The sequence below is a fragment of the Buceros rhinoceros genome, unplaced genomic scaffold (assembly GCF_000710305.1).
Source record: "Buceros rhinoceros silvestris isolate BGI_N320 unplaced genomic scaffold, ASM71030v1 scaffold242, whole genome shotgun sequence".
In the NCBI taxonomy this organism is placed as follows: Eukaryota; Metazoa; Chordata; class Aves; order Bucerotiformes; family Bucerotidae; genus Buceros; species Buceros rhinoceros.
In genome coordinates this window covers 13,838-32,805 of record NW_010399253.1, presented here as the reverse complement: position 1 = coordinate 32,805, position 18,968 = coordinate 13,838, and the positions used below count along the sequence as shown (strand labels likewise).

At 45.9% G+C, this 18,968-nt stretch overlaps 1 protein-coding gene across 1 annotated transcript in view; it reads right to left on the bottom strand.

Annotated features, from left to right (window-relative positions):
* The window catches only part of ELL2 (elongation factor, RNA polymerase II, 2), a gene marked incomplete at its 5' end in the record, with an annotated part of 17,943 nt that extends 8,489 nt beyond the window's left edge, over positions 1-9,454 (bottom strand). The window contains 6 exons of the mRNA XM_010131368.1: positions 27-110; positions 742-822; positions 967-1,091; positions 3,758-4,017; positions 6,856-7,019; positions 9,333-9,454. Of these exons, the coding sequence (XP_010129670.1) occupies positions 27-110; positions 742-822; positions 967-1,091; positions 3,758-4,017; positions 6,856-7,019; positions 9,333-9,454 (836 nt within the window). The remainder of the gene's footprint in view (positions 1-26; positions 111-741; positions 823-966; positions 1,092-3,757; positions 4,018-6,855; positions 7,020-9,332) is intronic.
* Positions 9,455-18,968: the final 9,514 nt, after the last annotated feature.

Sequence of the window (18,968 nt, the reverse complement as noted above, 5' to 3'; positions counted from 1 at the left end):
AGGGAAGGGAGCGGCCAGTGACCAACCACTGGACTCGACTGGTCAGGCGAGATATCCTCTGCTTCTTGTTCAGAAGATTCATATAACTGACACTCAAAAGCTGTTTTTGTAATAATAATAATAATAAAAAAAATTAAAACATGATCAGAATTAAGTTTTGCTCCTGCTCTGAAGAAGGAGGATTTCTGAACAGGCAACCGTTGAAAACACATCTTTCTTATTTAAAATAGCCATCAAATGAGGAAACACCGCATGGTTTAGTTCATTCTTAGCTTCTAATGTTATGATTTAACAAGTTCTTCTCCAACTAAAAGGCTTTGGGAGAAAGAGGTCAGGTCCATATTGTTTAGGTACCAACTAAGAGTTAGGTGGTGAGAAACCGAATGAGGTTCAACGAGGGCAAGCCTGACCCTGGGGAGGAACAACCCCTCTGTCAAGAGACCCAGATGTATTGGCAGGACACTGTGCAGACAGGAATTGCTTACTTTTTCTGAATATTTTAATAAACATTCTAAAATACAGAACACTAAGTGTAGCAGGCCTTAAAGCTACCTGACTGTAAGTCACAGTCTTTGACAATCACCTTTAAAAAGAAAAAAATCCAATTAGAAATAAACGCTTTGTTTTTTCATGTTAAAGACATTATTAGTGATTCACATTGCAGATTTTAAACCAATAAAAAGTCTGATAAATCTTAACACACTGTAAATAATGTAAAAAAAAAAATCACAAAGTACCTCAGAAGTTGATGGAGCATCTTTATTAGAAGTCTCAGGAGGCTGTGAACTGGTGCTGGTGGCATTCTGAGATGCATTTAATTTTCTGTAACGAGGACCCAACATTTAAGGTTACAAGGCAAAGAGGTGTATGTCACAGTTCTTTCATCACAGGGCAGACAGATATTCATTTCCCAGAAAAAAAGCTCTTTTAAATAGATGTTTTCCTTCCCCTAGAGACTGAACTTACCTAGAAAGTATTAACTCCAATGACTGTTTATCTATTTCACTGTATCCAGGCCAATCTTTCTGAATGTCTTTAAATACAGAATCCTTCAGACTGTAACTGTTATCCTTTGGATTCAGGCTGGCTACCTACAGGCAGAACATTTAAGAAAATAAATGTTCATTACACCTAAATGTTCATTACACCTAAATGTTCATTACACCTAAAACTACACAGATAAGGTTGGTGCTGCAAAGCTAAACCAAAGCTGAACACTACTTCGCGCACCATCTTTCCATGTTTTTTTAGACATGACCATCAATGTAGGTCTCATGGAATGAGCACTGGTTTTAACAAATGTGGCCAACAAATGTGTCCCCAGAAATTGGGACGTAAGAGAATCCCAAACTGCTGTGAGCATATTCGAAACATCCTCTATGAAAACCCCTCTCTGCACCAGAAATCTGGCCTCTTGTCTTTCACACAGCATTGAGAATCAAGGCAAACTAGGCCAAAACTTTGAATCTTCAGTCCAGGAAATACATGGAGAGGCCTCGTGGTTTTAATTTTTATTTTCTTTCCCTTTTTCAGCACTGAAGAACGCCATCTCCATGTACAAACTGAAGTTGCTCCTCTTCAGGAGGACACCCGTTGTTCTTCTGTCTTAGGCAGCCACACTGCGATGGCCGAGCACAGACCGTGTCTGGAACAGTGCGTGTGTTCCACCGTCACATTCATGACCGCAGTGTGGTGTCATTTGCCGTAAACAGAATTTCTGTTTTTCCTCAAGTGCCTGAGACACAAGAACCTATAATGTTCCACTGAGCAGTTCCAGGCCATCACCTACCCAGCACCAAACCTTCTCCTTTCAATACAGAGATGGACAACTCATCTACCCTGCTAGTTTCAAGGCATGTCAAAGTTTTACTGATTTTAACTGTACTCACACTTAACAAATTATATCTTGAAAACAAGATATAGTGCTAAAATGCTTAAGGAGAGGTGAACAGGCCCAGATGCACTCTTCAATTCACAGATACAGGGTTCATGACTGTCACGAGAAGGTTATGATCCCTTTGACAATAACACGGGTTTACACCTTACAGAAGAAAAACACAAACTAGGCACAGTTACAATGAGATGGTAAAAATCTGAGTCCATGGACGCCTAAAGGGTACATCACTGGGTTAGACTTGACACCTGGTTAGAGTTTCAGAGAAAACCTCAAAGAAAAACCATCTCCATCAATTCGCCTGATACCAAATGCTGAGTAACCCAGCACACCACCACCACTTCTTGCAGCTTTGCCTGTTTTTTTTCCTGCAAAACATGCTTCACTGATACTGCTAATCCATGTCTGTGGACATGTCTGTCTGTCCCCAGCTTAAAAACCCCCCAAAGAAACAAAGCCACGCTGAAGCAGTAATTCACCGGCTGAAAACAGAATTACAGCTGCACTCTACGAAAGGCAGATCTGCACGTATCAGAGCTCAGCAAGTGCAGGCTGACCATTTTAGATTTGTAGACAAAAACCTTGTTATGAAGCTCAGAAAAAGGTGAGCAAGGCTTTTCAGGGTGTCCCCATTTCTGAATGCAAACCAGTACACAGGAACCACACTCCAAGGAAGTCTCCTTCAGCATTGCCCAGCATGGTGGGATAGCAGAAAACTTCTGCACCTTTCACCCTTCTGGGAGCGGAGCTGTTGGAATTTTAGCAACAACTTACAGCATAAGTTGAGCACTTCAATCTGTATGTAAGAACATGGCTCTGGTTACACTGCATGTGTCTTTGGGGTGGAAAAACCTGCCTTGGTACTGGGCAAACAAAGCAACAATGCTTCCCATAGTCACGGAAGGAGGTTTTAAAATTCAGCATAGGATCAAACAAACCCATACAAATGTTGGATTTCACTCACTTCAATAAGTTCCAAACCAATTTTTTCCCCAGATAAACAGGAAATATTCCTACTTTACAGAGTACGACAGGCACAGGTCGGCCACAGTCGATGGGTACAGAAGTATTTAAACGGAAGGAAGGAGCCACTGCACCCGACAATGCTTTAAGAAGCCTTTTCTGAACAGTTTTAGTAGAAAATTAGTGACTCTTGAACAGCGAGCTGGAAAGTCTCACCTGCACAACATGACAGATCACCAATAATTGTGATGGAGATGATAAAGAAACACAAGCGGGACTGAACTCAATGGGGCACTGGAAACACTACTGAATAAAAACGGGTTTCAAAGAAGGTAAAGACAGAACCCACACGGTAATGAAGCTGCACTCTGCTCAAAACCCGATCATCACCGTTTTCACCCGTGCTTTGCCTGGAACACCCTTCCCTGGACAGCAGTTCTACCTGATCCCAAGAGATGCCAAGGACCCGTGACAGGCCATCAGCTGCGCTCAAACAGACGTTAACCTGTGCCATTACCAACCTTTTCTCCTCACAAACCCATCACAAGAAACGTTCAATACTACAACCAACTATTTCACCCAGTCGAGAGAATGCATGGGCAGTGTTTCCCAGTGGAGCAGCCCAAGTCAAAGAGATGGAAAACAGAAGAGACTAGGAGCAACAAAGCTAGAAATAATTCATTATTGCCTGCCACTCTAGCAAAACAAAAACACTTCCCCGAATTTTCTAATCTTTCTTTCCTCACAATGACTTGCGGTTTGGGGCATCTGTATAAATTTTACTGAAAAACAAGTTGTTTGTTATTTTCTAATGTAAACACTGGAGTAACACAGCTCAAAATTATGATTAAAAGAAGAGTAGGAGGAAAAAAATTGTTGTCACAAACTCTGCGGTCTCACCTGATGAAGGATAATACCAAAAGAATTCTTGTCCTTTTGGCTGACGCCATCTCTGTGCAAGCGAGCAAGTAACTCGGGTTTCTTGTAGTTCCTCAGTGCCAGTAAATGAACAATCCTGTCCCTGTATGATCGCTGAGAAACAGGATTGTGCATGTGGATTCTCCGTACGATGTTTGCAGGGTTCATGGGTGTCGATCTCTTCCTCACAGGTGCAACATCTGGAATGCTTTGTGGTGGTCTTTTAACCTGTACTTTTCTTCCTAAAACAGGGGTAAAAAAAGCAAAAAAAAAAAAAAAAAAAAAAATCAGGGAAATGGAAGGCTGGGGGAAGAATGTGGTGTTTTTTTAACCTTTTCTTTTTTTCCTAAAAAAGGGGTAAAAAAAGAAAAAAAAAAAAAAAAAAAAAAAATCAGTGAAATGGAAGGCTGGGAGAAGAAAAGAAAGTTGATTTAAAAGGATTTATCAAGCCAGAAAAACTCTAAAAGCTGTACTTAGTTCACATTTCAAGATCTGTAAGAATGCAAGGAGTTAATAAAGAATGCCAGGCGTTAATAAAGAAATAGTCAGTATTTTTAAAAGCTGGTAAATGAGTGGAACTGATTATTTCTACAGATCGGCTTTTATTTTTTTTCTAGTTCATAAGCTCAAGCACTGAATACCCCAAATCAGACAGAAGAGTACTCTCAGTTGTGACGCAAAGGCCTTCCACAGAATTAAAAGACTCCACACGAATGTCCAGGGAGATCAAGACCACACAGTTGATGCATCACTGCTTAGAGACATGACCAGCGCCTGGGGGTAATCACTCAGTTTACCTGAAGTTACAGCACGTTTTAAGCTGAAATGTTCCTCTCTTATTAAATAAGCTAAAATTTGTCAGAAACAATGCAACAAAAGTTTGGCAGCTCTTGGGGCCAAGGCCAGCAGTTTTAAACCATGGCCTGCACAGCATTTTGGGTGAAACTCTACAAAAAGACAGTTTCTCAACTGGAGGAACAATGCAAGTATTGACAAGCGATGCATCCAGAATTTAAAAATAACACCACCCCACCTGAATCTGCTCTCCAGAAAAAGACCCAAACACCTCTGCTCTCTGTTTTTAAAGATCATTTGCTACTGGTCAGAAAAAAACCCATTTATCAGAGTATGGCAGGAAATCATTGCAGCAAATGCTGTTTGCCATCCAACAGAGGACGTGACACAAACCAAGGAGTTTTCTGAAACCAACCACTCTGGTGTGGTACATGAGAGTGACTTAAAGCCTATCGGGGAGAAAAGCTGGAGCTCGCTCTCTTCTCTCAGACATCCAGAGACTGAGCTGGGCTCAGGTATTGCTTGTCCGCAGGAACAGCACAAACTGGTTTGCATTTGGCCGTGGAGGCCAAACCTTTCCAATCTTTCCACCCTGGACTTACCCCTCTGGTGTTCAAGAACAAACCTCATCGCACAAACACTCACAACTACATTTTTAGAACAGCATGCACTTGCCTGTTGGTTCCTGAACACATCACAGACGTATTGACAAGTTCAATTCAATGCAGATACACAAACCCATGGCACAGCTGACAGTGTGAGGAGCATTCAAAGAAAACACCTCCCGAGATCATGTCTCTGAATCACTTGAAAACCAGTAACTGATAATAGAACCAAGCATTAACAGCCCCAGTTCCTAACTGGTACTGCGTGAAGCATATTGCCAAGTCACCCTGGTGTCCTACTGGCAATGGACCTCTCCTGTCTGAGCTTCCTCCATGCCGGTCTGATACAAAAGTACCCCCAAATACCATAACTGTCCTACTGTCAGGCTTCAGACCCCATTGATTTCATGTTAAATAGTCACTTTCTTGTTAAATAGTCTCTTTAAACCACCACTGAGACTCAAGCAGATCACACTGCGTGATCATCACATCACATCATCACATCACATCACATCACATCACATCACATCACATCACATCACATCACATCACATCACATCACATCACATCACATCACATCACATCACATCACATCACAATACAGATCATCATCATCATCACAATACACGTAAAACAGAACTTCCCCAATGAGAAGTTTTGAAATATATGGGAGTGGCTCCTCTCCCTCTGCTGTTAAGGAGCAGTTCAGATCACACAGGGGAAGCATCTCCAACTCCACGTCCTGGTATCAATTGGTGCTGAGCTCCCTCAGGTCAAGGCCACACACACTTAGCTCTCTATTTCGAAAAAGCCATGACCACGCTGGCTTAAAGCTCTCCTCAGTTCGCTGGGGCAGAGCAAGTGCTGCACCATCAGTGTCAGGGATGTCCGTGCGGGTGGAGAACTGCAGCCACAGCCTCATCAGAGCCTGTTTTACCTAATGAGGATGGAGGGACCTGGCTGAGCTTGCTGCCATGGCAGGACCACCGCTGCCTGCCCCGCTGAGTGCCTGTAAGGCGGGTGCTCACCTTGCATCTATCTGCAGCCAGCTCCAGGCTCCTCGGGGAAATGGGACTCAGAACAGGTTATGAATGAATGAGACCACCGAAATGCTTTGTGATGTGTGGAAAATCCAGGGGAAGATGCCAACATTTCCTTACTTAAACTTTTTTTAAAAAAAAAAACCCCAGCATTGTCTTGTGGCAACAGATGCTTATTAATCATCAAGACATAAAACAAAAAACAATTTAATCAGCATTAGCATTAGCAAGTGGGAAAAGTTTCTCATATAAAGTTTACAAATTTGTCAACAAGGCTTCCTCAATGTTAATTTTTTCAGATTACAAATTAAGGTTAATGGTTTAGCACAGTATCTAGTTACTCAAAAGTGCTGTTACAAAACCGAACTATTAGCTGCTAAACCAGAGTATTTCAGTGCATGAGGCAGTAAAATGCATTGAGGACCTCACCTCAACAGTCTAGCAATACGGGAACAAGGAAAGGCTGGAGGGAAAAAAAGGCCAATATCCAAGTGCAGCAGCGGGAGACTGCAAGTCTGGAACTCAGGGGCAAGCTGCCTACACCCGAGATCTCTGGCCCCTTCCCAGGAATAGGCTGAAAAGATGAATTACTGAGTTTAAAACTTACAGACAGCTGGTAAAGAATGAAATACAACCATACCTAAAAATGGTCCACCAGGTTTAACAACGTTTGCACTTCGATTGCGCGACTCCTCTTCTGCCTGGGTCATGCACGCTCTGGTCGTCAGATAGGAATCGCTTGTTGCACATACAGTAATTTTATTCTGTATTACTCCCAGGCAACTGAGTTGCAAGGCTTCAGAACTATAAAAACATTGAAACAGGTTGAGCCCGAGCACTAGTTCAGGTTTAGAAGTGTGGTTGTATCAGGACCTTGAAAATCTGTCTTTACAGGCGAGGAAAAATGTTTTCCAGGTCTGACAGCTAGCTAGGGCACGAATATATTTAAAATTGTCTCCTCACATCTCCGTTGGATCTGTGTTACCTTTTGGTGTCATCACCATCTCCTCACGTAACTGGACGTGAGAGGCAGGCTCGGGGCAGGGGTCGGGGCTGCACCCAATACTGCTGCAGGGACCATCAGGGACAACTCCGGCAGCTATATTGGCACTCTCACGGCAGGCAGGTCCTGTCCCGGAGGCTTTCCACTGGTTGCCTGGCTCTCAGCTCAGCACGTGTTTTCTCTCTTCCATCCAAGGTGGCCAGCAGTGGCCCAATGCTCGGGGAGGACAAGCCAGCCACCCCCTTGAGACTTGCACCTTGGTTTCTCCTCATCTTGCTTTCAAAGTCGTCTGCCCTCCTTGTTGCCTCATTGGAGAGTGCTGGAGCGCTTGTGGCCAACCCACCTGCTTCTCTGAGGATTTGCGTGCGAGAAGGGACACTCAGCAAACCCTGCACCAGGTGAAGGATGGGGAGATCTCCTCTAGGGTGTCAGGGTGGGCATTGGGCTTCAGGAGGTGTCGCTTCATTTAAAATAGCCTAAGTATCACCGCTCGTAACGAGAACGCTGGGCAGTCCCTGCCATTGCAACAGCTCTGATCTGAGGAAGGACACCGGCTTTATCTGACCAAAACACTTCAACCGCCTTAAAGCTCCCCATTAAGGCTTGAAGAAGAGATTCTTGACCCATCATGTCTCAGCTCACCACGTTGTTTCTGAAAGCCACAGAGCTGGACCAAGCCACTGACCAGTATGTCAAGATGATTCAGCTACAGTTCTGTCCATAGCCTACAGATATGGATTGATCCTTCTCCAAAATCACCACATTTACAACAGAAAGAAAGGATTCTTCCTGCCATCGAAAGCACAGCTTTTACCCAAAGCCCGTTGCCTTTATGCACTTTTTCATGGGAACAGTGACCCGGATGCTGTGAAATCCCCCTCCTCAGTCCAGGCATTTTCAAACCTGAGCCACTTCTAACACTAGACCTGTCTTGAGCACACAATTAGACCAGACACCCTGCAGAAGTCCCTGATGCTTCGATCTGTTTTCAGGGACTCTGTGTGTAACACCACACAAGCTTTGCACTAACTTTGTAGGCACTTGGCATGAACTGGGAGTTTGCTACGAAGGACCTGGTGAAAGCTGGCCTGAGTTAGTTTGCAGAAGATTAGTAAAGGCACATTGCAACTACCTAGTCATGCTCTTCAGAATTATTCAGTGATAAAGCAGCTTTAGTTTAATCTTACTTAAAAAACACAGTTTAATTCAAGTGAAGATGTTCCTTCCCAAAGAAAAAGGTGCTCTCAGACATGCTCAGGAAGGAAGCCAGGGGCGGACACAGGACCTTTCACCCCTGGCAGGCACTCCTGCGGCTTGGTCTGGCCGCTTCCGGATACAGTTTAACAATATAAAAACCCCAAACTAAAACCCCACACTGCTCCAGGCTCTCCCAGCTCTGTCACTAAACCATCTGGCTTTTTGCCAACCCCATCAGTGGAGGGTGTTCACTGTGTAGAAGAGGACAAACACAAGGGGAGAAAGAGGAGCATGAGGATGCTGAGAGGTCTCTCCTTGGGCAAGAAGCTACTAAAGCAGCTCATTTTCTTATTGCTCCCAAAAGCCAACAGATTTCTGGTTTGAAATCGAGGGCAACAGCTCTATGGTGATCGAGAGCGTGCTGAGCAGTGCCTTTGGCAGACGTGTGTCCGTGTGTCTGTTTGCCATCAGCTCCCCAGATCAATACACAACCTCCGCCTGCCATGTCCCAGCTCATCAAATGGGACAACTACGTATTCAATACCACTGGACTACATCGACACTGCTGGGAATGTGGCATTATAAAAGCTGAGGCTGCCATGCTGCCAGCCACCATCATATTTACATAGGGCTGAGCTCCAAACCATGCTGGACCATGCTGAGCTCCAAACGCTTTTACAAATAGCACTAAGGGGTGAGAAAGCACTCAGAAGGTGACTTTCTCCAGAGAAAAACCAAGAAGAATTCTGTTTAAAACCCAGTATTTACAATGAGCATGAAATTGCACTATTGCCAGGCATTAATTTTGTACTGCAGCTTATCCCTAGGAGCTTGCTGTTCAATGGTGTTCGCTGTATGCTCAAAGACACCAACTCTATTCAACTTTGCCATGAAAGAAAACGTTAAGTAAAACTTACCTTGATTCCTTTTGCTGGACACAGTCAAAGCTTCCCTGAGGATTATCTTTGCCAACATTTGACATGTAGAAGTTAAATGTGTGCGCTTCACCTGGCTGGTCAGCTTTGGGAATTTTAATACACTAAAAAGTAAAGAAAAGTTTATGTAAAAACTCCAATCTACACTCTTTTGCCAGCAATTAGATAGTGCTGTAATTTTAAGTATGAAATTGTATTTTTGAAGTTTGGTACGATGTCAGTCTGTCACTAAAAAGGCTGTCTTGGCACAATTCTCCCTATGAGAGCAGTGCTGGCCGTGTGTCTGGGGCACGGACCACATCGGACACTGCCCCGACTTTGTGATCCACTTTGTCCCAATGGAGCACATGTGGGAATTGGCGCCAAGAAGGAAAAAACTCAGTAACACCCAAATGACAAGAGTAAAACCTCTTAAACTATAAAAGATGAATTTTGACCCTAACAGGCGCTAAAAGCCTTTTCCTTTTACTCAGCTCAAGATGCAATTATTTGCATAAATGTGAAATGTAAAGAGGTTTTTTAAGTTTAGTCAGACGTAACAAAACTTGATTTCTGCAGCTGAACCAATAATTTAGTACAGACTGAGCTGCATTCTGCTGCCACTTCCATATGTAAATACAAGAAACCATGAAAACCTTTATTGGCATAATCACGTTTTTTAACGTGCTGCTATACAAAATAACACCAAAAAACCTGCCACCCAACTACTTCATTCCAAGGTAAAATCAGCCGGCAGTAAATCTAAAAAGCTATTCTTCTGAAATGTCATTGAAATTTTAATAGAATATTAAATATGACTGACAAAGAAAGATACCTGAAAACAACACTCACTCAAGACGCTTAGAAACCTTTCAGTATTTTCCTTGTGAGATTGGCCAGTCTTCATAAATACCCCTACAAAACCATTCGATCGCTATTTATATTTTAATCGTCAATATTGGCAGTGTTTACCAACAGCCTGGGACAGTGACTGGCAGGAAGAGGGACGACAAGTCACCTGACCTCCATAATTCTCTACTTAAGCTTAAACCACTCAGATGCTTAAAAGAGCAATCTGTGCATTTTATACAAGAGTGGAAATAAATCAGGTGAATTCCCAAACCCATCATCTTGGATTATATCTGCAGCTTTACCTTTTCATGATTATGATGGTTACCACAGAGTAACCATCAGCCTAGGAAAACTGTAGAGGCCCAAATCACACTAAAATTCATCCACATTCTGTAAAATTAACTGCCACTGATTGAATGGTTCTGCATACTGGTTTTACTATAGATACAGCAGGTGTGTGTATGTATGAATACGACAATCTGAACCCACCCTGCTGTAGCAGAGGTGGTTTTTAGCATGATATGCTTTTTGAAAAACCAACAAATCTGATACCAAGTCAGGTGGGAGTGATGATCTGCAGGAGGGTCAAGATGCTCCACAGAAGGGTCTGGACAGGCTGAAGGAATGGGCTGAGGTCAATGGAGCATGTCCAGAGAAGGGCAACAAAGCTGGTGCAGGGTCTGGAGCACAAGTGCGCTGAGGAGCCGCTGAGGGACCTGGTAGGGTTGAGCCTGAAGCAAAGGAGGCTCAGGGGAGACCTTCTGGCTCTTGACAACTCCCTGAGAGAAGGGTGAAGTGAGGTGGGGGTTGGTCTCTTCTGCCCAGGAACAAGTGACAGGACAAGGGGAACTGGCTTCAAGTTGTTCCAGGGAAGGTTGAGGTTAGTCCTGAGGAACAATTTCTTGCCCGTTGGGGTTGTCCAGGCCTGGCCCAGGCTGCGCAGGGCAGTGGTGGAGTCCCCATCCCTGGAGGAGTTTCCCAGCCGTGTGGAGGTGGTGCTGAGGGACAGGGGTCAGTGGCGACCTGACAGTGCTGGGGCAATGGCTGGACTCGATGACTTTAAAGATCTCTTCCAGCCTCATCGATTTGGTGATTCTGTTCACAGTCACTGCCAGGGGCTGGGATGCAGAAGGGCTTTTGTTTGTGCTTTCTCTTGTACAGACCAAGCTCACCCTTAATCTCGTGTTCCACGCTGGGGTGCAGTGAGTGAGAGGCTGCAGCTGCAGGACAGGTGACCCTACATTGACCAGCCAGGGGTTCCATCCCATAGATGTCGTATCTGGTGTAAAACTGAGAGATCACAAGGGTCAAGTCTCTTCTCCAATGGCCACGTCTGAGGAGGACTCTGCCTGTTCTGCCTTCGATCCCAGGCCGTGCACCCCTGAATCCAGTTCTGGAATCCAGCTCCTGCATCCGATTCCCGTCTGCTGCTGAGCCCAGACTGGGACTTCCCCAGTGCCTGACCCCAGCATCACTGGTGACGGTGACATAGTTGACGTGGGGGGGTGCACATGTTTGGTTGTTGTATTGGTGTTGTCTGTATTTGTATTTAGTTCGCTTTATTGTTACTATTTTCATTAAGGCAGTTTTAGTGCTCCAGCCCATCAATCTCTCTCCCTCATTCCTGTTCTCTTCCCCTTTGGGGAGGGAGGGGGGTTCACAGAGACCATCTGCTGTTCGCCCAGTGCCGGGCTTAGCCCTGACCCCTGATGCTGCTGTGGTCATATTCGACCTTTTTTTCTGGATAACAAAGTAACACTTTGAAGTAGTTTATAGACTCATTGCCTTCTGCAAATAACCTCCAGTTTTGAATAAACAGTCCTGGTTTTCCCTGTAAATTTATATTTTATGGTCCAGAACAGTTCCAGCTCAAGGCTTTTTGGCTGAACCAGGATTAAGATTCTACAATCACCCTGAGATACAGATAGCAGCAAAAAGTTTGTTTTTCCTATTTGAGCAATTCTCGCAGAAAAAGGACCCTTTATTAAGAAAGTTCTCATTGCAACCACATTTACCTCTAACAGAAAATAAACTTGTTGGCACCAGGAGGCAGCACCACAAGCCCCTTGTCAGCACATTTTGTTTCAGAGAAGCTGCTGTTGATTTGTACTCAACCTCCCTGTATAAAGATCGTCCTGGCTGGCACACGGCATGCAACACGTCAAAAAGCAATTTGCTGTGTGGTCTTACAGCTAAAGGGAGATTTCTGAGGAGCAAACACCCACCGTTATTTATAGCTGATCTACACTCTTCTCCCAGAAACGGTGAGGTCCTTGACACAATTCTCTGTGCCGAGGAAAGGCTGAGAGCCCTGGGGCTGATCAGCTGGAGGAGAGCAGCCTGAGAGGGGACCTCCTCAATGTGGTCAATAGCTAAAGGGGGGTCAGGAGAAGGGGCCAGACTCCGCCCAGTGGTGCCCAGTGACAGAACAAGGGGCAATGGGCACAAACTGGAACCCAGGAAGTTCCTCCTGACCAGAAGGAGAAACTTCTTTGCTGTGAGGGTGAGGGAGCCCTGGCCCAGGCTGCCCCGAGAGGCTGTGGAGTCTCCTGCTCTGAAGAGATCCCAAAGCTGCCTGGATGCTCTCTTGGGCACCCTGCTGTGGTGACTCTGCTGGAGCAGGCGGTAGGACTGGGTGATCCCTAGATATCCCTGCCAGCCCCACCAGTCTAAGATTCTAGGGGATTCTGTGATCCTTCATGAGATCTGGTGGATTCTTACCAGCAGCCAACCACACAGGGCAGTCAGAGGAGATGAGAAAGCTCTGCAGAGAAGCTGCATGTTTGCCCACCTTATCCAAAGTGTCACCTCAGTTGTGTCCAAACAAGATACCTTGAAAGCAGGTGATGCGAACTCGTTTCACAACCATTGCCCACCCTGGTCTAGGCATCATCCTCATCAAATGAACTGTGTACCTGTCCCCAACATTGCCCAGCTTCAAACGCATTAACTGGCTGCTCTGAGCTGGCAAGCCCACAGCCTACCTACTGCCCAGAAGATGTCCTAGCACGGCAGGGTAAGGCAGGACTTTCTCCTCACATGGCCAAACACATGTATCCTTGCTCATTCTTCTTTCCTTGTTCATATGAGAAGCCCAACACATGAAATACTCTCTCCAACACCCACAGACGCATCCCCACAGGCAGCTGTGCCCAGCCTTGTGCCAGCTCCCCCAAACACCCCACCTGACACATGCAGCCCTCGCTGCTTCCTACCGCCAACATGCTGCTCAGAAGCCTTTGGGTAAGTGACCCTGTTCCACCTAACACCCAGCTTGGGTCTTGATACCTGTCTTAGCTGCTGCCTTCTAGAGAAGCCCATGACTGGCTCCAGCAACATCCCCGCTCTATTGCATGGGGTAACACGGATAAGTGGCAATGGACAAGGATGGACGAAGCTCTAAGTAACATCCACTCATGCCTCTAAGTCTTATTACTTCTGTGACCCTGTCATACACCCGCACCCACATGTGCTTCTGCACAGCCAGGGAATGCTACTGGGAGGCACCAACGGGGGAAAAAAACAATCTATGATGACCTCAGAAGGGCACTCAGCAGTTTTGCCCGCTAAGTTTGATCAAATTTTCCACCCTGCAGTGACCAGCTGTTTGACTCAAACCCTTCTCTTCTACATTTCCTCTCTGCTTTACTTTGCAGCTCCCTTCTCGCACCACTTTACCACATGTACCATCACCCTCCTCCTTTCCCATTTAAGAAAAAAGTGTTAAACCCCCGTCTTTAGTGAATCCACTGATTGTGACTGTCAGAGATAATGGTGAAACAGGCAGTGTCAGAAGCCACTGCAGAAGAGTTATTTTTCAGTTCTGGAAACAAAGCAACCTCTTTCTAACCTCAAGACTTTGCATTGCTTTCACAGCCAGGTGCAGGAAGCCTTGCCATTGTCCAGTGGCTCTCTGTAGGCTCAGGGCGATGCAGAAAGCCTGTTTCCTCGAGGAAAGCCTGTTTGCTCATGCTGCAAAGACAGGAGTGGCTCCATTGATGGCAGCTGCAGAACTCTGCTGCTTCTGCCTCTGCTCTAAGCTCCCATAAAGAAAACAATTTCCTCTACGTTTGCACACAAATCGAAGAAAAATTTAACCAACCCCCAGAATTTTCCCTCACCAGCAGACTTTCCACCTGATTTAAGCAGTGGATGGTGGGACAAGGGACCTCCTGCTTCCAAGTCCTGAGCCTCCAGCACTGCTGTGACTGTTAACAACACAAACACGAGGACAGACTTTCACTCCAGTGCCAGCTGAACACCGCAAGATGTGCTGCCGTACCCAGCGAAACCAACTCCACGGCTTCAAGAAGCAAGCAAGCAAGAAGCCCAGCTCCAGGAGCATGTTCCTACTGCTTTCCTGGAGCATCACGAGCTAAAACGCAAACCAGCAACTGCTTTTTTGCTGTCAGGTTTAGCAAAGGGCAGAGAAAAGCGTTGGTAAGCGGAGCAGAGCACAAGACAGCGAGGACACCAGACATCTTCATCTACACATGGGAACTCATGAAGATGACAGGCTGGATATGCAAAAGGAAATCCCATGAAGGACACTCTGAGCTGGAACAGGGTGCTCTTGAATTTAAAACAAAAAAGCAAACAACACCCCCAAAAAAACTCAAAAAAAAAAAAAAGGTCTTAGCACAGGATACAGAAAACAGAAGTGGAAGAACAGATGTTCCGCAGAGGTTAAGGCTGAAAAGTTTTATGCTTTTGAAATTTGAGACTTTAGGTTAAAATGGTAGTTTTCTTACTGCAAGCTGTTTGGAAAATGAAAGAATGTGGAGATTGCTTCTAAATGTTCTCAAATGAAAATAAGCTTCCACTTCTAACAAAAAAAAGTCAGGACTTAAAGCGAATTCAGACAAGCACTGGCAAGCTTCAGTCACTGATGAAGCTGCACCTTGAATCCTGGGTTCAGCTTTGGTGCCTCAATCCTAGAAGGATAACGAGGGGCTGGGGTGTGTCCACAGAAGGGCAACGAAGCTGGTGCAAGGTCTGGAGCACAAGTGCCCTGAGGAGAGGCTGAGGGACCTGGGGGTGGTTGAGCCTGGAGAAAAGGAGGCTTAGGGAAGACCTGGCTCTCCACAACTCCCTGACAGGAGGTTGGAGCAAGGAGGAGTCAGTCTCTTCTCCCCAGGAACAAACAACAGGATGAGACGAACTGGCCTCCACTTGCACCAGGGGAGGTTGAGGATGGCCCTGAGGAACAATTTCTTGCCCATTGGGGTTGTCCAGGCCTGGCCCAGGCTGCCCAGGGAGGTGGTGGAGTCCCCATTGCTGGAGGGGTTTCACAGTCATGTTGAGGTGGTGCTGAGGGACAAAAGATTCTGTGACTCTGTGATTCTGTGTGACGTGAGGACTGCCAGACAGATAGGGGTATCCACAGAAGTTGTGCTTTTTAGCACACAGGCATGCCCTGTTCCTTTCACCGCTTTGCAGGAGGAGTTTTCCCAGCAGACCCCATGGCTCCAGACCCTTATGCATGCACCAGCTCGCTGGTCTGACATGCATGTGGAGAGACATTGCTTCGACCTGGCTCCAGTATCACTGCCAGGCAGGTTGGAGCACCTCAGGAGCAGCATCAAGTGCCCTTGATCCTCCGCAGCCTACTTTAAAATGTCATTATAAGTTCTACATTCTCATCCTGGCTTGCAATTTGTTACTACTAATGGATTTAGTAATAGAGAATACCCACTAGAACAGCTCAGGCCCTTGGCTTTAATCCCTTCCTCCTGGTAACTGATCACCGGGCCTAGCGTTAACCTCTTGCACTGACATATCAGCCTCCTTGGCTCTCAATGTAAGAACAATTTTCATAATTGTCTCTTGAAGTTCCTGTGTGGACTCACACCAATGTCTTTGTCTTGTAGCTTCTTGTCACTTCAGTCTTCCTCTTGTCCACCACTCCCACTGATACCATGTGCTGTTGCAGTGCCCTCAGTTGAGGCCAGACGTACTTTGCTCTCCAAGCCTGAGTCGCCTTCTCCTTCCGAAGGCACCTACCCACCTTCCCCTCTTGTTCTTCCTCGGAACGGCATCTTGTTATCAGGTTGACATGAACACAGTCTTTTCAGGTGCAGATGTGTTTAAGTCCTCTCTCTCTCGTCTCCTCCCAGAATTGTTCCGACTTTACCATCTCACCAGAGGTTTTCCTCCAAATCCATACTTTCAAGGATAAGATTTGGCAGGTCACAAGCCCAAGCTGGGATCTGCTCCTGGCCCCGTGCAGGCATCCACATCAGTGCCCAGCTCACACCATAAGCCTCTACAACACGTTTAAGGGTTTAAAAATTAACAGTCCCAGAGCTCTCCAAGTTAGGCTTCTACTATGGTTTGGTTTTTTTTTTATTTATTTGAGAGATGTTTTCAGTTGATCCATTTTCTGAGTTGGAATTTACTCGAGAGCCATGCTTTATTTGTCAAGAGGCAAACCCTGGCTGCTGGACAAGGCCCAGCAGGGACAACCTGCTGTGTCTCATGTAACTTCCACTTTTCACCGATTCCAGGAGGAGCAATCTTTGCCATAGCAGCATTTGGATCTTTGCTGCGGTAGTTTCTGCCCAGGGCAGCTTGCTCTTGAGATTAAAGCTTTGCTCCTTCATCTGTGTTAATGAAAGTGTCCAGCCTGCACCTTCACAGAGATCAAAGTGCTCCAGAAATCTACTCGACTGATCTGAAATTTCAAAAACTGCTCTTAAACATGAGAAAAATCTCAGCGCCAATTTCTTTTGTCTTCGTTTTAATATCAGCAGTCTTCATGCGAAGTGCTCTTTCCTCTAAGTATTAAACCTCCTCCTCCATTAGATCCACTCTACAGAACACAAGTGGCCAATGTCCCTTTCAAAAAGGAAACCCAGATGCCTTTCTACAGAAACAATGAGATTACACATGGCTGCCTTGCAAAAAGAATTAAACATTTCACTACACAAAACCCATTTCAAACGTATTCATTTTACCAGCGATGCTGACCTGTAGATACAACAATAACCTTCAGGGACAAGTCTTCTTCAGTCTTAACTTCAGTCTTCTCCCTTTTTTCTCTCTGGTCTTTTTTCCCAGAACTCAATATTTGCTCCCCCAGAGCCAGGCACTCCACCTTTATGCATCAGTTCACTCGGGTGAGCGCTGGGGACTATGCTGGTTTCATTGCCACCCACCAGGAACTTGTCATTGACTGCTGCAGCTCCTCACTCAGGGGCTGCAACCGCTGTCCACGACCCCCACACTGCTGCCCCTTCCTCAGGGACAAGGGCTAAAGCTGTGCACGGGGATGGAGAGCAAGGCAGGCAGGCAGCAAATACTCCTACACCAGAGCCAGGGGGTCCAGCATGCTGCTGAATTGCCCCGACCAGGTGACAGGTTTTGTATGCTCACTGGAGGAAGGGGCAATGGTGGCGGCCGCCCCATGGAAGCTGGAGGCACATGTACCGTAGTGGGAAAATTTTGCCTCTAAGACATGTGTTTGCAAGTTGCAAGACAGTGCAGAGGAAGTTAAAAACCCAGAAGGGAAGGCCCAGCAGGCAGAGCGCGGTTGTCTGAATCCCTGTCACCACCTCCAGAAGGACACTGGACTGCCAACAGGACTTTTTTTTTGCCTTTAAACATCTCCGTATGGCATTACACGCTGGTTACCAATATTCACATCCCTCAGGGCTATTGCACAGCTCCGGCATTCTCCAGGCTGCCTGGATGTACTCCGAAAGGGTTAAGTACAAACTGATTCTTAAAAATCAATCGGTATCACCATACTGATCCGTTCCGTGCAGTCCCTTGCCATCCTCCAGCTATCTCAACCACCAGCAGACGGTCTCACCCAGATTGTTTGGGAGTGAGATGGTCCAGGAGGAAATATTCTCCCTCCCAGGGGCTGACTGGTGCAGAAGTTTATTTTAACCATCACAGACATTTTATTCATTCAGAAATCACAGAGCTCTTGGCTCTGTTCCAGCTCTGTGCCAGCGGTTCCTATTCTGAAGAGCATCCAGAGGTATCCATGGGCACGCTCAGGAGACTGATTGTCACACCCAATGCAAACCATCCTACTGCATTGCTGGACTTGCTTTATTGCTGCTCCTGAGACCACTTACAGACCCCCAACACTGTTCAGATCCTTCAAAGCAGCTCTACTGGACTACCCAGAAAAAAATTAAGATTGACTTTTCTTTTTTTTTTTTTTTTGCAAAGTGACTGTAGAACCTCTTTGATACCAACCTCAGCTTCCTGTAAAGATGCTCAAGACATAAAAGCTCCTTTCTTGCCCGTTCCAGCGTAAGGGTCCTTTTCTCAGCTCCCACGTTTAACACATCTCAGACCATGCCATGCCAGGAACTCCTTTTATTTCTCCACTCTAGTCCTTCCCATCACCCATAGAGAACTGGGACTAGAGTGTGTGTCACTAGAGACAGAATACTGAAGAACAAAAATGCCTTTTCCTTCTAACGCTGGTCTTTTATCCTCAGCTGGGAGTTTGAGAACCACCTGAGAACTGTGGAGGAAGTGCTCCCAAGAGACAAACAAAACCACTCTTTGTCTTCAGCAGTGTTTAAGGACACGTCTCGCTGTCACAGGTGACCTGCAATGTCTTCCACCACGAGCGCTCTTCACTCTGGAGACCTCCAACCTGAAACCAGGACAGAGGAAGGGAAGCCTTTCACAGGGCCAGGCCAGTCCTCTGCCACACTGTTTGTGTGCTCTGGAGATCCTCAGGACATGGCTGCACAACAGTCACACAAATAACGAGCTGACCATTTCCCTCCACTGTCACCATCACGGCTTGGCTTCGTGAAC